Source organism: Choloepus didactylus, chromosome 18 (assembly GCF_015220235.1).
Source record: "Choloepus didactylus isolate mChoDid1 chromosome 18, mChoDid1.pri, whole genome shotgun sequence".
Lineage (NCBI taxonomy): Eukaryota > Metazoa > Chordata > Mammalia > Pilosa > Megalonychidae > Choloepus > Choloepus didactylus.
The window spans coordinates 55,298,155-55,316,992 of NC_051324.1; the positions used below are offsets into that span (position 1 = coordinate 55,298,155).

Below are 18,838 nucleotides of genomic sequence, written 5' to 3' on the forward strand. Positions count from 1 at the left end.
CCACTAGCCCAGCTGCAAATCTTCAATGATTCCTTTTAAATAAAAGTAAACTGAAGCTACCCAGAGAAGCATGCACATCTTGAAAATGAGCCTCTTCAAACCTGGATCCAAATATGAACCAATTATTTTAAATGTTTACGGAGATTTCCTCTCCTTCCCCTTCCCTCTGCACCTTTCTTGATGCTTCAAGTGAAAACCAGGGAAATGCAGTCTAAGAAACAGAGCATCTCAAAGCCTTTCATTTTCAGAGGGAGCACTAGGACCCAAAAAGGGGACCCCTAAGACTTCAAGTGGCATTCCTCTCTTCTCCCCCAGTTTCCGGCATTTGCTTTTGCTTCTTATTTTCCTCCCCTGCCTGAGACAGTAGGAGCCACTACACCTTGTCCAGGTTCCCCCAGATAGAGATATCTTCCTGGGGACAGGTTGCAAGTGTGACAATGTTTTCCTGTAGATCCTGGGCCACTGGGGTTTTGGATTCCAATGAAGGCACTACAATGGCCAGGTGGAAACCTCGAGAAGAGTGGTCTGCATTCAAGACGACCAACTCGCAAGCCAGCTGTGGGAACACAGCTCTTTTGTAATTTGGGGACTGCTTGTGAGTATTTAGTAACATTTATAGATTCTCATGAGATGCACTTCAGGGGAGACGTTGTCTGTTTTGTTTTTTGCTTTTGGGGGGCCATGAATTTAATCTAATTCCCTAAAAAATAATTTATTGATACGAAAACACTAAGTAAACTATAAAGTTCTATAAACAAAAGTTACCATTATCTTTATTTGCAAATATTTAAATTTACATAATAAAACAAACGTGGTATATAGCTAACATTTGCCATGAAGACAGCATCACCTCCCCCCCAAAAATATTAGCAAAGAAATGGAGATGTTTATGTCAATGGCACCAAATATCCTGCTTCTCTTCCTACTCCCTTCATTACTAAGACAAAACTTACTCAATTTATCAATCCATATTTATATAAAAGTAGGCAACTAGAGGTTCGAGTTAAAAATAGAACCCATTTGACTGCAGGGTTTTGTTGCATTGGTTGTCTTTAGTCCGCACATATCCTCATCCTTACCTCATGCTAGACTCACCCAGCAGACATAAGGGTGGGGGGAAGCTACGCCCCCCGGAGTCGATCGGGGATGGGGGAGGGCTCGCCCAGACCCCCTTGGCCTTTCCCTCCTGCAGCTATTCCAGAGGGTTGATCCCACTTGCCTGGGCTTAAGGTAGACAGACAGACAGACAGGGTTAAGAGGGAAAGAGCGTTTAAGCCTCAAGCCTCTTCCTCAGCTTCACCCCCGACATATTGGGACAAAATATTAAGTTACTCTCCACTTAGTCCGACCTGGGAGCTTTATCCTCAGCCTGCGTTCTCTCCCTGCCCTGTGAACCAATTCGCAGGGTCAATTTCTGCTTTAGTCCTCATTCCTTGTTCAGGTCCTAATTATAATTTATTCTATAATCTACTTCCTTCATCCTTTTCTATTCCCTCTTTCTTTTTCCCTCCCTCCCTTTCTTTCCCTTCTCTTCCTTCCTTCCTTCCTTCCTCCTTCTTCCTTCCTTCCCTCCTTCCTTCTTTTCTTTTTCTTTCATAGTGCCTATTATGTACCATATACTAGGAGAGGCACAGGGTGAGCAAAAATACATCTGTTCTCTGACCTTACAGTTTAGTGGAAAATATATATATAATAATTATAGTATATAGTCACATAAGTAAATGTGTAATCACAAGTTGATACAGGGTCAGTGAAAGAAAGTTACGTTATATAATACAAGGAGAAGAGGAATACTCAGCAGACAATGAGATCTGAATGGTGAGCGGCAGTCAGCCAAGTCAGGAGGACCTAAGTGCATTCCCAGCAAAGGAAACAGCACATGCAGCGGCCCTGGGGTGAGAGGGAGCATAGCCCACTCAGTGTTCTGAAGAACAACATGCCTCAAGTCTGCAAGCAAGGGAATGTCTGAGCCAGGAAAGACAGGCAGGGGCCGAGTATGCAAAGCCTTGAAGGTAGGGTTGCCAGATTTAGCAAATATGAAATACAGGATGCCCAGCTGAATCTGAATAGCAGGTAAACAATGAATAATGATATGGGACATACTTATGCATAAAAATTATCTGTTGTTTATCTGAAATTCAAATTTAACTGGGCATCCTGTATTTTATCTGGCAACTCTGTGGGCCAAGGTAAGGATTTTGGCCTTTTTAAAAGCATGAGTGTGACATGATCTGATTGGAATTTTGAATAGATTACACTGGCCACAGATTGGAAGAGGTTAAGTGTAGAAGCAGGGAGACCAGGAAGCAATTGCAAGGGTCAAAGAGTGGCTTGGAGCAGAGTGTCGACAGTGGGAAGGACTTAGGTGGACAGGTTGAGCTATATTTAGGAGATAAATCAACAGTGCTTGTTGAGCCTAGTCCCACTGCTTTAAATACCTTGCATGTGTTGATGATGCTCAAATCTATATCTCTGATCTGGGCCTCTGCCAGGAACTCCAGGCTCTTACAGGCTACTCTTACTTGGCATCTCACACTTAACACAGTCAAAATAGAACTCTGGGTCTGGCCTCCTCCAATCACATCCTGCAAATTCCCCTCCCTTGCTTGGTCTTCCCCATCTTAGTAAAGAACACTCTGATCCACCCTGTCACGCAAGGCAAACATCCAGAACTTGTCTTGATTTCTCTCTCCCTCTTTCCCTCCCTCCCTCCCTCTCTCTCTCTCTCTCCCTCTCTCTCTCTCTCTCTCCATCCACAATCAAATCAATCATTCACCTGCCAGCTTGTCAATTCTATCTCCAATCTGTTCCACTTTTTTCCTCCACTTTTACCACCTACCACAAGCCACTGTCATCTTGATCTAGATGACCGCTACAGCCTCCAAACTAGTGTCCATTTCTCCTTTTATCCCCTAGGAGCCATTCTCCACTCAGAAGAAAGGGAAAGCTTTTCAAAACAGAAATCACACCTTAGCTTAAAACCCTTTGGTGAGTACTTGGTGCATTTAGACTAAAATGCCAAGTCCTTACCCTGGCTGACAGAAAGACCTACAGGATCAAAGTACCTGCCTGTCTCAGCCTTATGGTTGTCCATTCTCCCCCTGGCCTGGCTTCTTCTTGGCCATCACATCTCAGCCGAAAGGTCCCATCCTCAGAGAGGCTTTTCTTCAGCTGATTGCCCACCTCCTCTAGACTGACAGCTCTCTGGGCACAGGAATCTTGTCCGTCTCATTCATTGCTGAATTCACAGTTCCTAGACAGTCATCAGTATTCGTTAAAAGAATGAATGCGTCGGTACAGTTTGCATCAGGAAGACATACAATTAACCATTTTAAAGTGTATAGTTCGGTGGTATTTAGTATTCACAAGGTTGTGCAACCACCAGCTCTCTCTAGCTTCAAAACTTTTTCATCAACCCATAAAAATCCCCCTTATTCACTAAATAATCACTCTCTACTCCCCCTTATCCTCATCCCCTGGTAAGCTCCACTCTGCTTTCTTCCTCTATGGAGTCTCATATTCTGGATATATCATATAAAAGGACTCATGAGCCTTTGAAAAAGCGGCGCGGCTCGTTCAAGATGGCGGAGCTCGACCAGTTGCCTGACGAGAGCAAGTGAAATGGGTGAAAGAAGAATGGTTTTGATGCTGATGGAATGGCTGTTCTATAGGCCTCTCATTCTGCCTGCAGAGGAAAAAATCACTTGAGGGCTCCTCAGCAAAAGCCCTTGTCAGTTTAAAAGAGGGAAGCTTATCTAACACATGGAATGAAAAGTATAATTCTTTACAGAAAACACCTGTTTGGAAAGGCAGAAACACAGGCTCTGCTGTGGAAATGCCTTTTAGAAATTCGAAACGAAGTCGACTCTTTTCTGAAGAAGACGACCGACAAATAAATACAAGGTCACCTAAAAGAAACCAGAGGGTTGCAATGGTTCCACAGAAATTTACAGCAACAATGTCAACACCAGATAAGAAAGCATCACAGAAGATTGGTTTTCGATTACGTAACCTACTCAAGCTTCCCAAAGCACATAAATGGTGCATATATGAGTGGTTCTATTCAAATATAGATAAACCACTTTTTGAAGGTGATAATGACTTCTGTGTATGTCTAAAGGAATCTTTTCCTAATTTGAAGACAAGAAAGTTAACAAGAGTAGAATGGGGAAAAATCAGACGACTTATGGGAAAACCACGGAGATGTTCTTCTGCATTTTTTGAGGAAGAGAGATCAGCATTAAAACAGAAACGGCAGAAAATAAGGCTCTTACAACAAAGGAAGGTTGCAGATGTTTCACAATTCAAAGATCTCCCAGATGAAATTCCTTTACCCCTGGTTATTGGAACCAAAGTTACAGCACGATTACGTGGTGTTCATGACGGTCTGTTCACTGGACAAATAGATGCTGTGGATACTCTTAATGCTACTTATAGAGTAACTTTTGATAGGACAGGGCTTGGAACTCATACCATCCCTGACTATGAAGTTCTTAGTAATGAGCCTCATGAGACGATGCCAATTGCTGCCTTTGGACAAAAACAGCGGCCTTCTCGATTTTTCATGACTCCACCACGGTTACATTATACTCCCCCTCTCCAGTCACCTGTTACAGATAATGATCCTTTATTAGGACAGTCACCTTGGAGAAATAAAATTTCTGGCTCCGACACTGAGACATTAGGTGGTTTTCCAGTAGAGTTCCTTATCCAAGTGACCAGATTATCAAAAATTCTCATGATTAAAAAGGAACATATCAAGAAATTGAGGGAAATGAACACAGAAGCAGAAAAATTGAAATCATATTCCATGCCCATTGGCATTGAATTTCAGCGGAGATACGCAACCATTGTTCTAGAGCTTGAACAGCTGAACAAGGACCTAAACAAAGTTTTACATAAAGTTCAACAGTACTGCTATGAGCTTGCTCCAGACCAGGGTCTCCAGCCTGCAGATCAGCCAACAGATATGAGACGAAGGTGTGAAGAAGAAGCACAGGAAATTGTCCGGCATGCAAATTCCTCAACAGGACAGCCCTGTGTTGAAAACGAAAATCTTACAGACTTAATCTCCAGACTTACAGCTATTTTGTTACAAATTAAGTGTCTAGCAGAAGGAGGAGACCTGAATTCCTTTGAATTCAAATCACTTACAGATTCATTAAATGACATCAAGAATACAATAGATGCTTCTAATATCAGTTGCTTTCAGAATAATGTAGAAATCCATGTGGCACATATTCAGAGTGGCCTGAGCCAGATGGGAAACTTACATGCCTTTGCAGCAAATAACACCAACAGAGACTGAGAAGATTTAATTATTTCAACTGCATAGGACATTGTTTTTGTTTTCCTTTATATAGGCTCCCAGTACCAAATAACTGAACTGCTGCAAAACAAGGGAAATTAAAATCTCCAAATAAGGCATTTTAATATACTGTACTGCTTCTTAAACCAGCATTACTGACCAGCATTATATTTATTTTTCTTTTATTATTCTGCTGCAGTAGTATTGCTTATGTTACTTTTGTTTATTAGCAAGTATTTTAAAACTGAAAATTTCTGAACATATTAGTATAATTTCATGGAAGAATATATTGACCATTTTTTTAATGTGCGTGAGTTCAACCCAACGCATGCAGACAGCTACTGCAATAGAGAACATGAAGAAAAATGGTCTTTGTGTGCATATTGGTGGCAATTGGGAAATTCTATCCAGAAAATTACAAATCTAGTTGACTTAGTTGATCAGCATCTTAGTCTTTAAAAGATAACGCCATAAGGTGTGCAAAGTCCTAGTTTTAAGGAAGCCACTGGAATATAGATGGGAAATATGGACTTACAAGTATATATGATATATACTTGCGATGTGACATGATTCTGTAGATCATTTTATAATTTTAAATATTTTAATTTATCATAATTTATAAAAGAAACCTTTGTTGTTTGTCTGTTGAAAGAAAATGAAGGAACAAGAAAGAAACATTACTGCAAAATCCTAAATTTCAGCAAGTGGATTTGGCATGTGCTTTTCCCGTCAATTCAGGGCAAAAAGTGCTATTGTTATGAGATTTATTAAAAAAAAAAAAAAAAAAGAAAAAAAGACTGATAATACACTATTTTCATATTTTTGTTTATTTGCACAACTTAAACCAGATTACTGGTTAAAATCTAACAGTACACAACCTATAAAGTAAAAAGGATTTTTATAAGGAAAACAAATATGATAACCAAGTGCTGTGAAATGCAGAAGAAAGGTTTATTTTCTGTTTTTGTTTTGTTTTTTTAAGGAAACCCTGCCTAGAATGTTAATCTTGTAAAAAGTGTGTATTTGGAATTTTGTTTTTAAATAGAGTATTATAAAGTATAATAAATTGTTTTCAGATTGGAGTTTAGGAAATAGGTGTAGAGATGGTTTTAATTCTTTTATCTGTCTCATAAAATGAGACTTTTTATATGTTAATGTATAATAAAACTTAAGATTATTTTCCATTTGAGATTTTTGTATAGTTTCAGAATGCTTCTGTATTCTTTGTTGTTATTGTGTCACTGCAAAACTTTAGTGCAGAGTTTATATTTAGCTAAACTGCTATATTAATTAAGAAATGTATAAATATTTTATTCTTAATGATATTTGTAATTCTAAATAAATTGATCTATGAAAATTAAAAAAAAAAAAAAAAAAAAGGACTCATGCAGCATGTGACCTTTTGTGTCTGGCTTCTTTCACTCTGTTCAGTGCTTCTGAGGTTTGTCCAAGTTGCAGCATGTATCAGCACTTTCTTCCTTTATATGGCTGAATAATATTCCATTTTATGTATATACAACTGTTTGCTTATCTGTTCAATTGATGGGCATCTGAGTTGTTTCCACCTTTTGACTATTATGAATAGTGCTACTACAAACATTTTCTGTATTCCCGTTATGTTTTCATTCTCTTGGGAATATACCTAGGAGTGGAATCTTTTCCTGTTCTTGTTTCACCCCTGATTCTAGCACAGTGCCAGAAACTACTTCCAGAGGCCATACCTCCCTCAGGCTGTTCATTCATTCACCTGGCAGCACTCACCTTTGCAGAGTGCTGGCCATTGCTTGGGATACCTCTTACTTCAGCCTGGATCCCTAATGGTAAGTTTCCCAAATTGTTGCTGAAGATCATTGGGTTATTGTGGGCTCAATACTTTGCCCATCCAGCTAAAAATTCTCAGCCCTGGTCTTTCTCCCATCTATCTGTCCTGTTACAATTAAATCTTGAAGGCTTGCCTGACTTCGAATTCCAAATTGTTTTGGTTTGCTAAAGCTGATGAAATGCAATATACCAGAAATGGACTAGCTTTTTTAACAAAGCAGATTTATTAGCTTACAAACTTACAGTTCTAAGACTGTGAAAATGTCCAAATTAAGGCATCAACAGGGTGATACCTCCTCCCCAAAGACCAGCTGCTTGCAAACTTGGGCTCCTCTGTCAGATAGCAAGGCACATGGCGATGTCTGCTCGTCCTTCTTCCCCTGGTTTCGTTGCTTCCAGCTTCTGGCTTCAGTGGCTTCCTCTCTGAGCTTCTTCTGCATGTTTCTCTCTCTTAGCTTCTGTCTCTATTAGCTTTTCTGGGGCTTCTCTGAATTTCATCTCTTAAATTCTCTGCGAGCTTTTTTCTGTCTTTTATCCTTTTATAAAGGACTCCAGTAAGAGGATTAAAACCCACCTTGAATGAAGTGGGTCACATCTGAATTGAAATAACCTAATCAAAAGGTCCCACACACAATAGGTCTACACTCACAGGAATGGATTAAAAGAACATGATCTTTTCTGGGGTACACACAGCTTCAAACTACCACACAAATATAACTGACCTTGGCACCCATAGGGAGGAAGCTCACCTTAGGTTGAAATGCAAGCTCAAAATTATAGCAAAAGATCTTAGACTATTCCTCTATCTCGTTTTTGCTGTGGGGAATCAGTCTTCAGGGGCAGCTGCATGAATTCTGAAAATTTTGTTTGATTCATTGCTGTGGTCTGAACAATTACATGAAAGGGGGTTTGAGCTTCTAAAACTGAAAAACATACCTCAGAACATCTTAGATCTTATTTAAGAACTACCACAACTTCCATATAATATAGAAATTTAGTAGAATACATATATCTACCATTTACCTTCTTTGCAAAATGGTCCTTCTACAAATGTTGCCCTGATGAAACATTCTATACCCCACTCGTGCTGTGTGTCAATCTTCCATGAAAAATCCAAAATGGGTAACACCTTTTTGAATATGGGTAGGCATCCCTTCATACTCATTGTATAATTAGACATGTTCACTGTATATTTATCACCTGATTCTATTCTAGGACTTCAACCTGAGAGGCAACCTTAGTCTTCACACTAGGCAGCCAAGCAGCATAAACATGACAAACAGCCCAGACAGAACATCTACAGCACACAGTAAAATGTACGGGGTCACAGCTGCCTTTGAAGACTAGCCCTCAAACGTCTCTAAACAGTGATGGATAGTCAGGCCTTGTTCTTGCTCATTGACCTTGACTGATGCATCTTGGAAATGGAATGCTTTGACCCTTTCCTAGCTTAGGCAAGATTGTAGGGGACTCCTAATTCCATCGTTATAGCTGGTGTCCTTTCTGAACAGGATTGCAACCTCCTTTCATAATTTGCCAAACTTAGACTCATACGAATGTGCAAATGCAACTCTAGCTTTCTAAATCAGTAAGTCTTACTTTATCCTAAGAGATCAAGCCCCCATCCTATGTATTATAATGGTTTGCAACATAAATGTGATTTATTCAACAAACATTCATTAAACTCCTCATAAGGATCAGGCACAGAGCTGGTGCTGTGAATACAAAGATGTAAAATCATTCACTCAATCTAACAGCACATTTTTGCTGAATGCCTACTAAGTGCTAGGAAATGGGGATGTGAACAAATGGGGATGTGAAGACAGGGGCCCCTATCCTCAACTATCCTCAAGGAGCTTATGAAATAGTCAAAGAGACTAGGTGTGTGAACAAACAAATAAATAAAGCAGTTACAAACTGTGATTTAACACACAAAAAAGGAAACAGGTTGCTAAGTTGGAGAAGGATGGACAAGACTTGCTTTAGACAAGGTGGACAAGAAGGTCTCATTAATGATGTTGTCTTCATCTTTCACCTGGATAACAATACTACAATAGCTGTCTAATGGGATCTCCCTGCTTCTGCCCCAGGGCACTTCCACTTGCTGCTGAGAAGGTTCTTACCCATGCTTACCACATGGTTAGCTCCCTCACCACCTTCAAGTCATTGCTCAAAAGACACCCTCTCAAGGAAGCCTTCTTGGTGATCCTAAATAAAATTTCACATGCACACTATCTCCTCTCCCTCCTCACACCTTTACTTCATTTTCCCCTTCTGAGCTTTATTGTTTTCTCCTTATCACTTATCACAATGTGAGCTATGAAGCATAATATTAAAACACATCTTGCTGAACATATCACCCAATCTAGGAAATAGAATATTATCAATATCTAATCTATAGATGGCTGCATTTCTCAAGAAATCCCAAAACTATCAAAAATGTATTCCCTATGATGCAACAGCAAAAAAGAATGAGAGAAGGGGAGGCGGGGCAAGATGGCAGACTGGTGAGCTGTATGTTTTAGTTACTCCTCCAGGAAAGTAGGTAGAAAGCCAGGAACTGCGTGGACTGGACACCACAGAGCAATCTGACTTTGGGCATACTTCATACAACACTCATGAAAACGTGGAACTGCTGAGATCAGCGAAATCTGTAAGTTTCTGTGGCCAGGGGACCCGCGCCCCTCCCTGCCAGGCTCAGTCCCGTGGGAGGAGGGGCTGTCAGCTCCGGGAAGGAGAAGGGAGAACTGCAGTGGCAGCCCTTATCGGAAACTCATTCTGCTGATCCAAACTCCAACCATAGATAGACGGAGACCAGACACCAGAGAATCTGAGAGCAGCCAGCCCAGCAGAGAGGAGACAGGCATAGAGAAAAAAAAACAACACGAAAAACTCCAAAATAAAAGTGGAGGATTTTTGGAGTTCTGGTGAACATAGAAGGGGGAGGGGCAGAGCTCAGGGCAGAGCTCAGGCACGAGCTCAGGCCCTGAGGCGCATATGCAAATCCCGAAGAAAAGCTGATCTCTCTGCCCTGTGGACCTTTCCTTAATGGCCCTGGTTGCTTTGTCTCTTAGCATTTCAATAACCCATTAGATCTCTGAGGAGGGCCCTTTTTTTTTTTTTTTAATCCTTTTTTCTTTTTCTAAAACAATTACTCTAAGAAGCCCAATACAGAAAGCTTCAAAGACTTGCAATTTGGGCAGGTCAAGTCAAGAGCAGAACTAGGAGAGCTCTGAGACAAAACGCAATAATCCAGTGGCTGAGAAAATTCACTAAAGAACACAACTTCCCAAGAAAAGGGGGGTGTCCGCTCACAGCCATCATCCTGGTGGACAGGAAACACTCCTGCCCATCGCCAGCCCCATAGCCCAGAACTGCCCCAGACAACCCAGAGTGACGGAAGTGCTTCAAATAACAGGCACACACCACAAAACTGGGCGTGGACATTAGCCTTCCCTGCAACCTCAGCTGATTGTCCCAGAGTTCGGAAGGTAGAGCAGTGTGAATTAACAAAGCCCCATTCAGCCATCATTTCAGCAGACTGGGAGCCTCCCTACACAGCCCAGCAGCCCAGAACTGCCCTGGGGGGACGGCACTCACCTGTGACATAGCACAGTCATCCCTCAACAGAGGACCCGGGGTGCACGGCCTGGAAGAGGGGCCCACTTGCAAGTCTCAGGAGCCATACGCCAATACCAAGGACTTGTGGGTCAGTGGCAGAGACAAACTGTGGCAGGACTGAACTGAAGGATTAGACTATTGCAGCAGCTTTAAAACTCTAGGATCACCAGGGAGCTTTGATTGTTAGAGCCACCCTCCCCTCCCTGACTGCCCAGAAACACGCCCCATACACAGGGCAGGCAACACCAACTACACACGCAAGCTTGGTACACCAATTGGACCCCACAAGACTCACTCCCCCACTCACCAAAAAGGCTAAGCAGGGGAGAACTGGCTTGTGGAGAACAAGCGGCTCGTGGACGCCACCTGCTGGTTAGTTAGAGAAAGTGTACTCCACGAAGCTGTAGATCTGATAAATTAGAGATAAGGACTTCAATTGGTGTACAAATCCTAAAAGAACCCTATCAAGTTCAGCAAATGCCACGAGGCCAAAAACAACAGAAAATTATAAAGCATATGAAAAAACCAGACGATATGGATAACCCAAGCCCAAGCACCCAAATCAAAAGATCAGAAGAGACACAGCACCTAGAGCAGCTACTCAAAGAACTAAAGATGAACAATGAGACCATAGTACGGGAGACAAAGGAAATCAAGAAGACCCTAGAAGAGCATAAAGAAGACATTGCAAGACTAAATAAAAAAATGGATGATCTTATGGAAATTAAAGAAACTGTTGACCAAATTAAAAAGATTCTGGACACTCATAGTACAAGACTAGAGGAAGTTGAACAACGAATCAGTGACCTCGAAGATGACAGAATGGAAAATGAAAGCATAAAAGAAAGAATGGGGAAAAAATTGAAAAAATCGAAATGGACCTCAGGGATACGATAGATAATATGAAACGTCCAAATATAAGACTCATTGGTGTCCCAGAAGGGGAAGAAAAGGGTAAAGGTCTAGGAAGAGTATTCAAAGAAATTGTTGGGGAAAACTTCCCAAATCTTCTAAACAACATAAATACACAAATCATAAATGCTCAGCGAACTCCAAATAGAATAAATCCAAATAAACCCACTCCGAGACATATACTGATCACACTGTCAAACACAGAAGAGAAGGAGCAAGTTCTGAAAGCAGCAAGAGAAAAGCAATTCACCACATACAAAGGAAACAGCATAAGGCTAAGTAGTGACTACTCAGCAGCCACCATGGAGGTGAGAAGGCAGTGGCACGATATATTTAAAATTCTGAGTGAGAAAAATTTCCAGCCAAGAATACTTTATCCAGCAAAGCTCTCCTTCAAATTTGAGGGAGAGCTTAAATTTTTCACAGACAAACAAATGCTGAGAGAATTTGCTAACAAGAGACCTGCCCTACTGGAGATAATAAAGGGAGCCCTACAGACAGAGAAACAAAGAAAGGACAGAGAGACTTGGAGAAAGGTTCAGTACTAAAGAGATTCGGTATGGGTACAATAAAGGATATTAATAGACAGAGGGGAAAAATATGACAAACATAAACCAAAGGATAAGATGGCTGATTCAAGAAATGCCTTCACGGTTATAACGTTGAATGTAAATGGATTAAACTCCCCAATTAAAAGATATAGATTCGCAGAATGGATCAAAAAAAATGAACCATCAATATGTTGCATACAAGAGACTCATCTTAGACACAGGGACACAAAGAAACTGAAAGTGAAAGGATGGAAAAAAATACTTCATGCAAGCTACAGCCAAAAGAAAGCTGGTGTAGCAATATTAATCTCAGATAAAATAGACTTCAAATGCAGGGATGTTTTGAGAGACAAAGAAGGCCACTACATACTAATAAAAGGGGCAATTCAGCAAGAAGAAATAACAATCGTAAATGTCTATGCACCCAATCAAGGTGCCACAAAATACATGAGAGAAACACTGGCAAAACTAAAGGAAGCAATTGATGTTTCCACAATAATTGTGGGAGACTTCAACACATCACTCTCTCCTATAGATAGATCAACCAGACAGAAGACCAATAAGGAAATTGAAAACCTAAACAATCTGATAAATGAATTAGATTTAACAGACATATACAGGACATTACATCCCAAATCACCAGGATACACATACTTTTCTAGTGCTCATGGAACTTTCTCCAGAATAGATCATATGCTGGGACATAAAACAAGCCTCAATAAATTTAAAAAGATTGAAATTATTCAAAGCACATTCTCTGACCACAATGGAATACAATTAGAAGTCAATAACCATCAGAGACTTAGAAAATTCACAAATACCTGGAGGTTAAACAACACACTCCTAAACAATCAGTGTGTTAAAGAAGAAATAGCAAGAGAAATTGCTAAATATATAGAGACGAATGAAAATGAGAACACAACATACCAAAACCTATGGGATGCAGCAAAAGCAGTGCTAAGGGGGAAATTTATAGCACTAAACGCATATATTAAAAAGGAAGAAAGAGCCAAAATCAAAGAACTAATGGATCAACTGAAGAAGCTAGAAAATGAACAGCAAACCAATCCTAAACCAAGTAGAAGAAAAGAAATAACAAGGATTAAAGCAGAAATCAATGACATAGAGAACAAAAAAACAATAGAGAGGATAAATATCACCAAAAGTTGGTTCTTTGAGAAGATCAACAAGATTGACAAGCCCCTAGCTAGACTGACAAAATCAAAAAGAGAGAAGACCCATATAAACAAAATAATGAATGAAAAAGGTGACATAACTGCAGATCCTGAAGAAATTTAAAAAATTATAAGAGGATACTATGAACAACTGTATGGCAACAAACTGGATAATGTAGAGGAAATGGACAATTTCCTGGAAACATATGAACAACCTAGACTGACCAGAGAAGAAATAGAAGACCTCAACCAACCCATCACAAGCAAAGAGATCCAATCAGTCATCAAAAATCTTCCCACAAATAAATGCCCAGGGCCAGATGGCTTCACGAGGGAATTCTACCAAACTTTCCAGAAAGAACTGACACCAATCTTACTCAAACTCTTTCAAAACATTGAAGAAAATGGAACACTACCTAACTCATTTTATGAAGCTAACATCAATCTAATACCAAAACCAGGCAAAGATGCTACAAAAAAGGAAAACTACCGGCCAATCTCCCTAATGAATATAGATGCAAAAATCCTCAACAAAATACTTGCAAATCGAATCCAAAGACACATTAAAAAAATCATACACCATGACCAAGTGGGGTTCATTCCAGGCATGCAAGGATGGTTCAACATAAGAAAATCAATCAATGTATTACAACACATTAACAAGTCAAAAGGGAAAAATCAATTGATCATCTCAATAGATGCTGAAAAAGCATTTGACAAAATCCAACATCCCTTTTTGATAAAAACACTTCAAAAGGTAGGAATTGAAGGAAACTTCCTCAACATGATAAAGAGCATATATGAAAAACCCACAGCCAGCATAGTACTCAATGGTGAGAGACTGAAAGCCTTCCCTCTAAGATCAGGAACAAGACAAGGATGCCCGCTGTCACCACTGTTATTCAACATTGTGCTGGAAGTGCTAGCCAGGGCAATCCGGCAAGACAAAGAAATAAAAGGCATCCAAATTGGAAAAGAAGAAGTAAAACTGTCATTGTTTGCAGATGATATGATCTTATATCTAGAAAACCCTGAGAAATCGACGATACAGCTACTAGAGCTAATAAACAAATTTAGCAAAGTAGCGGGATACAAGGTTAATGCACATAAGTCAGTAATGTTTCTATATGCTAGAAATGAACAAACTGAAGGGACACTCAAGAAAAAGATACCATTTTCAATAGCAACTAAAAAAATCAAGTACCTAGGAATAAACTTAACCAAAGATGTAAAAGACCTATACAAAGAAAACTACATAACTCTACTAAAAGAAATAGAAGGGGACCTTAAAAGATGGAAAAATACTCCATGTTCATGGATAGGAAGACTAAATGTCATTAAGATGTCAATTCTACCCAAACTCATCTACAGATTCAATGCAATCCCAATCAAAATTCCAACAACCTACTTTGCAGACTTGGAAAAGCTAGTTATCAAATTTATTTGGAAAGGGAAGATGCCTCGAATTGCTAAAGTCACTCTAAAAAAGAAAAACGAAGTGGGAGGACTTACACTCCCTGACTTTGAAGCTTATTATAAAGCCACAGTTGCCAAAACAGCATGGTACTGGCACAAAGATAGACATATAGATCAATGGAATCGAATTGAGAATTCAGAGATAGACCCTCAGATCTTTGGCCGACTGATCTTTCTTAAGGCCCCCAAAGTCACTGAACTGAGTCATAATGGTCTTTTCAACAAATGGGGCTCGGAAAGTTGGATATCCATATCCAAAAGAATGAAAGAGGACCCCTACCTCACCCCCTACACAAAAATTAACTCAAAATGGACCAAAGATCTCAATATAAAAGAAAGTACCATAAAACTCCTAGAAGATAATGTAGGAAAACATCTTCAAGACCTTGTATTAGGCGGACACTTCCTAGACTTTACACCCAAAGCACAAGCAACAAAAGAGAAAATAGATAAATGGGAACTCCTCAAGCTTAGAAGTTTCTGCACCCCAAAGGAATTTCTCAAAAAGGTAAAGAGGCAGCCAACTCAATGGGAAAAAATTTTTGGAAACCATGTATCTGACAAAAGACTGATATCTTGCATATATAAAGAAATCCTACAACTCAATGACAATAGTACAGTCGGCCCAATTATAAAATGGGCAAAAGATATGAAAAGACAGTTCTCTGAAGAGGAAATACAAATGGCCAAGAAACACATGAAAAAATGTTCAGCTTCACTAGCTATTAGAGAGATGCAAATTAAGACCACAATGAGATACCATCTAACACCGGTTAGAATGGCTGCCATTAAACAAACAGGAAACTACAAATGCTGGAGGGGATGTGGAGAAATTGGAACTCTTATTCATTGTTGGTGGGGCTGTATAATGGGTCAGCCACTCTGGAAGTCAGTCTGGCAGTTCCTTAGAAAACTAGATATAGAGTTACCATTCGATCCAGCGATTGCACTTCTCGGTATATACCCGGAAGATCGGAAAGCAGTGACACGAACAGATATCTGCACGCCAATGTTCATAGCAGCATTATTCACAATTGCCAAGAGATGGAAACAACCCAAATGTCCTTCAACAGATGAGTGGATAAATAAAATGTGGTATATACACACGATGGAATACTACGCGGCAGTAAGAAGGAACGATCGCGTGAAACATATGACAACATGGATGAACCTTGAAGACATAATGCTGAGCGAAATAAGCCAGGCACAAAAAGAGAAATATTATATGCTACCACTAATGTGAACTTTGAAAAATGTAAAACAAATGGTTTATAATGTAGAATGTAGGGGAACTAGCAATAGAGAGCAATTAAGGAAGGGGGAACAATAATCCAAGAAGAACAGATAACCTATTTAACGTTCTGGGGATGCCCAGGAATGACTATGGTCTGTTAATTTCTGATGGATATAGTAGGAACAAGTTCACAGAAATGTTGCTATATTAGGTAACTTTCTTGGGGTAAAGTAGGAACATGTTGGAAGTTAAGCAGTTATCTTAGGTTAGTTGTCTTTTTCTTACTCCCTTGTTATGGTCTCTTTGAAATGTTCTTTTATTGTATGTTTGTTTTCTTTTTAACTTTTTTTTCATACAGTTGATTTAAAAAAGAAGGGAAAGTTAAAAAAAAAAAAAAAAAGGAAAACAAGGAAAAAAAAAAGATGTAGTGCCCCCTTGAGGAGCCTGTGGAGAATGCAGGGGTATTCGCCTACCCCACCTCGGTGGTTGCTAACATGACCACAGACATAGGGGACTGGTGGTTTGATGGGTTGAGCCCTCTACCACAGGTTTTACCCTTGGGAAGACGGTTGCTGCAAAGGAGAGGCTAGGCCTCCCTATGGTTGTGCCTAAGAGCCTCCTCCCGAATGCCTCTTGGTTGCTCAGATGTGGCCCTGTCTCTCTAGCTAAGCCAACTTGAAAGGTGAAATCACTGCCCTCCCCCCTACGTGGGATCAGACACCCAGGGGAGTGAATCTCCCTGGCAACGTGGAATATGACTCCCGGGGAGGAATGTAGACCTGGCATCGTGGGACGGAGAACATCCTCTTGACCAAAAGGGGGATGTGAAAGGAAATGAAATAAGCTTCAGTGGCAGAGAGATTCCAAAAGGAGCCGAGAGGTCACTCTGGTGGGCACTCTTATGCACACTTTAGACAACCCTTTTTAGGTTCTAAAGAATTGGGGTAGCTGGTGGTAGATACCTGAAACTATCAAACTACAACCCAGAACCCATGAATCTCGAAGACAGTTGTATAAAAATGTAGCTTATGAGGGGTGACAAGGGGATTGGGAAAGCCATAAGGACCACACTCCACTTTGTCTAGTTTATGGATGGATGAGTAGAAAAATAGGGGAAGGAAACAAACAGACAAAGGTACCCAGTGTTCTTTTTTACTTCAATTGCTCTTTTTCACTCTAATTATTATTCTTGTTATTTTTGTGTGTGTGCTAATGAAGGTGTCAGAGATTGATTTGGGTGATGAATGTACCACTATGTAATGGTACTGTAAACAATCGAAAGTACGATTTTTTTTATATGACTGCATGGTATATGAATATATCTCAATAAAATGAAGATAAAAAAAAAAAGAATGAGAAAGTTCTTTATGTAATGATAGAGAATAATCTAAAAGACATATCATTTAAATAGAAAAAAGAGTAGAGCAATGGGTATGCTATATTGTCATTTGTGTAAAAAAATGCATATACACACAATGTATATGAGCTATTTATGTAGAAAATCTATCTGAAATGTCACACGAGAATTGTCAACATTGATATTCTCTAGGAAAGGAAATAGGGTGGCTAGAGATATTTTAGATATTTGGAATTTTGTCAAAGTGTAACCAACCAAAAAAAAAAAAGAAAGAAAGAAAGAGAATTTGAGAGTTTATTCAAGTCCCATAATTCTTCCTAGGGCTAAAAATAAGAGTTAGAACTTGTTCCAATTCTTAGCATCCCTAAGAATTTAGTTGCATTCTTACTGAGGCGGTTCTCTCCCTATCCTAAGGTGTCCTGGGCATGAGGAGGGCAGGGCTCAACCTTCACTGTTCAGGGTGGGAGCCTTTCTGCTTTTTCTTCCCAGTGCTGCTCTCTTAAGAGCCCTCCACCTGACCCAGACTCCAGGACTTAGCAGAGGTTGCTTGCTCCCTCTTGTCTGGATTATGGGGGTTTGACTCCTCCCCTCCCAGGCACTAACCTTGATCTCTATACTTGTTCTTCTAGTGCAAGTATAGGAGTAGCAGTTCTCAAAGTGAGATATAGGCATCCCCCGGAGCCCTTTTAAAGAGTCTATGAAGACAAAACTAGTTTCATAATAATATGAAAATGTTATTTGCCTTCTTCAGTGCACTCTGGGGCAGTCCAGAAGATACCTGACGTGTGAAACCCCAAAAGATTAAATGCAGAAGCACATGTGAGAATTTGGCTGTCTTCAATTAAGCCAGACACTAAAGAGATTTGCAAAAATATAAAACAATGCCAGTCTTTTCACTAAATTATTTTTAAATTATTTTTCTTTAAAATGTTATTTATGTTAACATGTATTTATTGTTACTTTTAAATGAATACATAAATATTTTTAAATGTCTCCATTTTTATTATATTTTTAAATGAATACACAAATATTTTTAAATCTCTCCATTTTTTTTATTTCTAGTACAGTGTCTATAGACATAACGCATATAAACAAAAACTACTTGGGGTCCTCAATAATTTTTAGGAGTATAACGGGGCCCAGAAGCCACAAAATTTGAGAACCTCTATAGTGTCTTCAAGCTGAAGAGGAAAAAGCACAAATGCAGTATTATGAATAAACTTTCACTGAAGAATTACAACTAGATATGTTCATTCATCAGAGCAACAAAGATTTATGGGGTGGGCACTATGCCAGACACTAGTGATAAAACCAGAGCTCCTTCAAAGATATAACCACATAATGAGAGAGCCATATGAGTATGTACGCATCCAAATACTGGAT

General features: G+C 39.7%; 1 protein-coding gene across 1 annotated transcript; it reads left to right on the forward strand.

Moving 5' to 3' along the window:
- Positions 1-3,712: 3,712 nt before the first annotated feature.
- LOC119513680 (protein lin-9 homolog) lies at positions 3,713-5,362 on the forward strand. Its single transcript, XM_037809084.1, has one exon. It carries the CDS (start codon positions 3,836-3,838, stop codon positions 5,306-5,308), a length of 1,473 nt encoding a protein of 490 aa, XP_037665012.1. The 5' UTR covers positions 3,713-3,835; the 3' UTR covers positions 5,309-5,362.
- Positions 5,363-18,838: the final 13,476 nt, after the last annotated feature.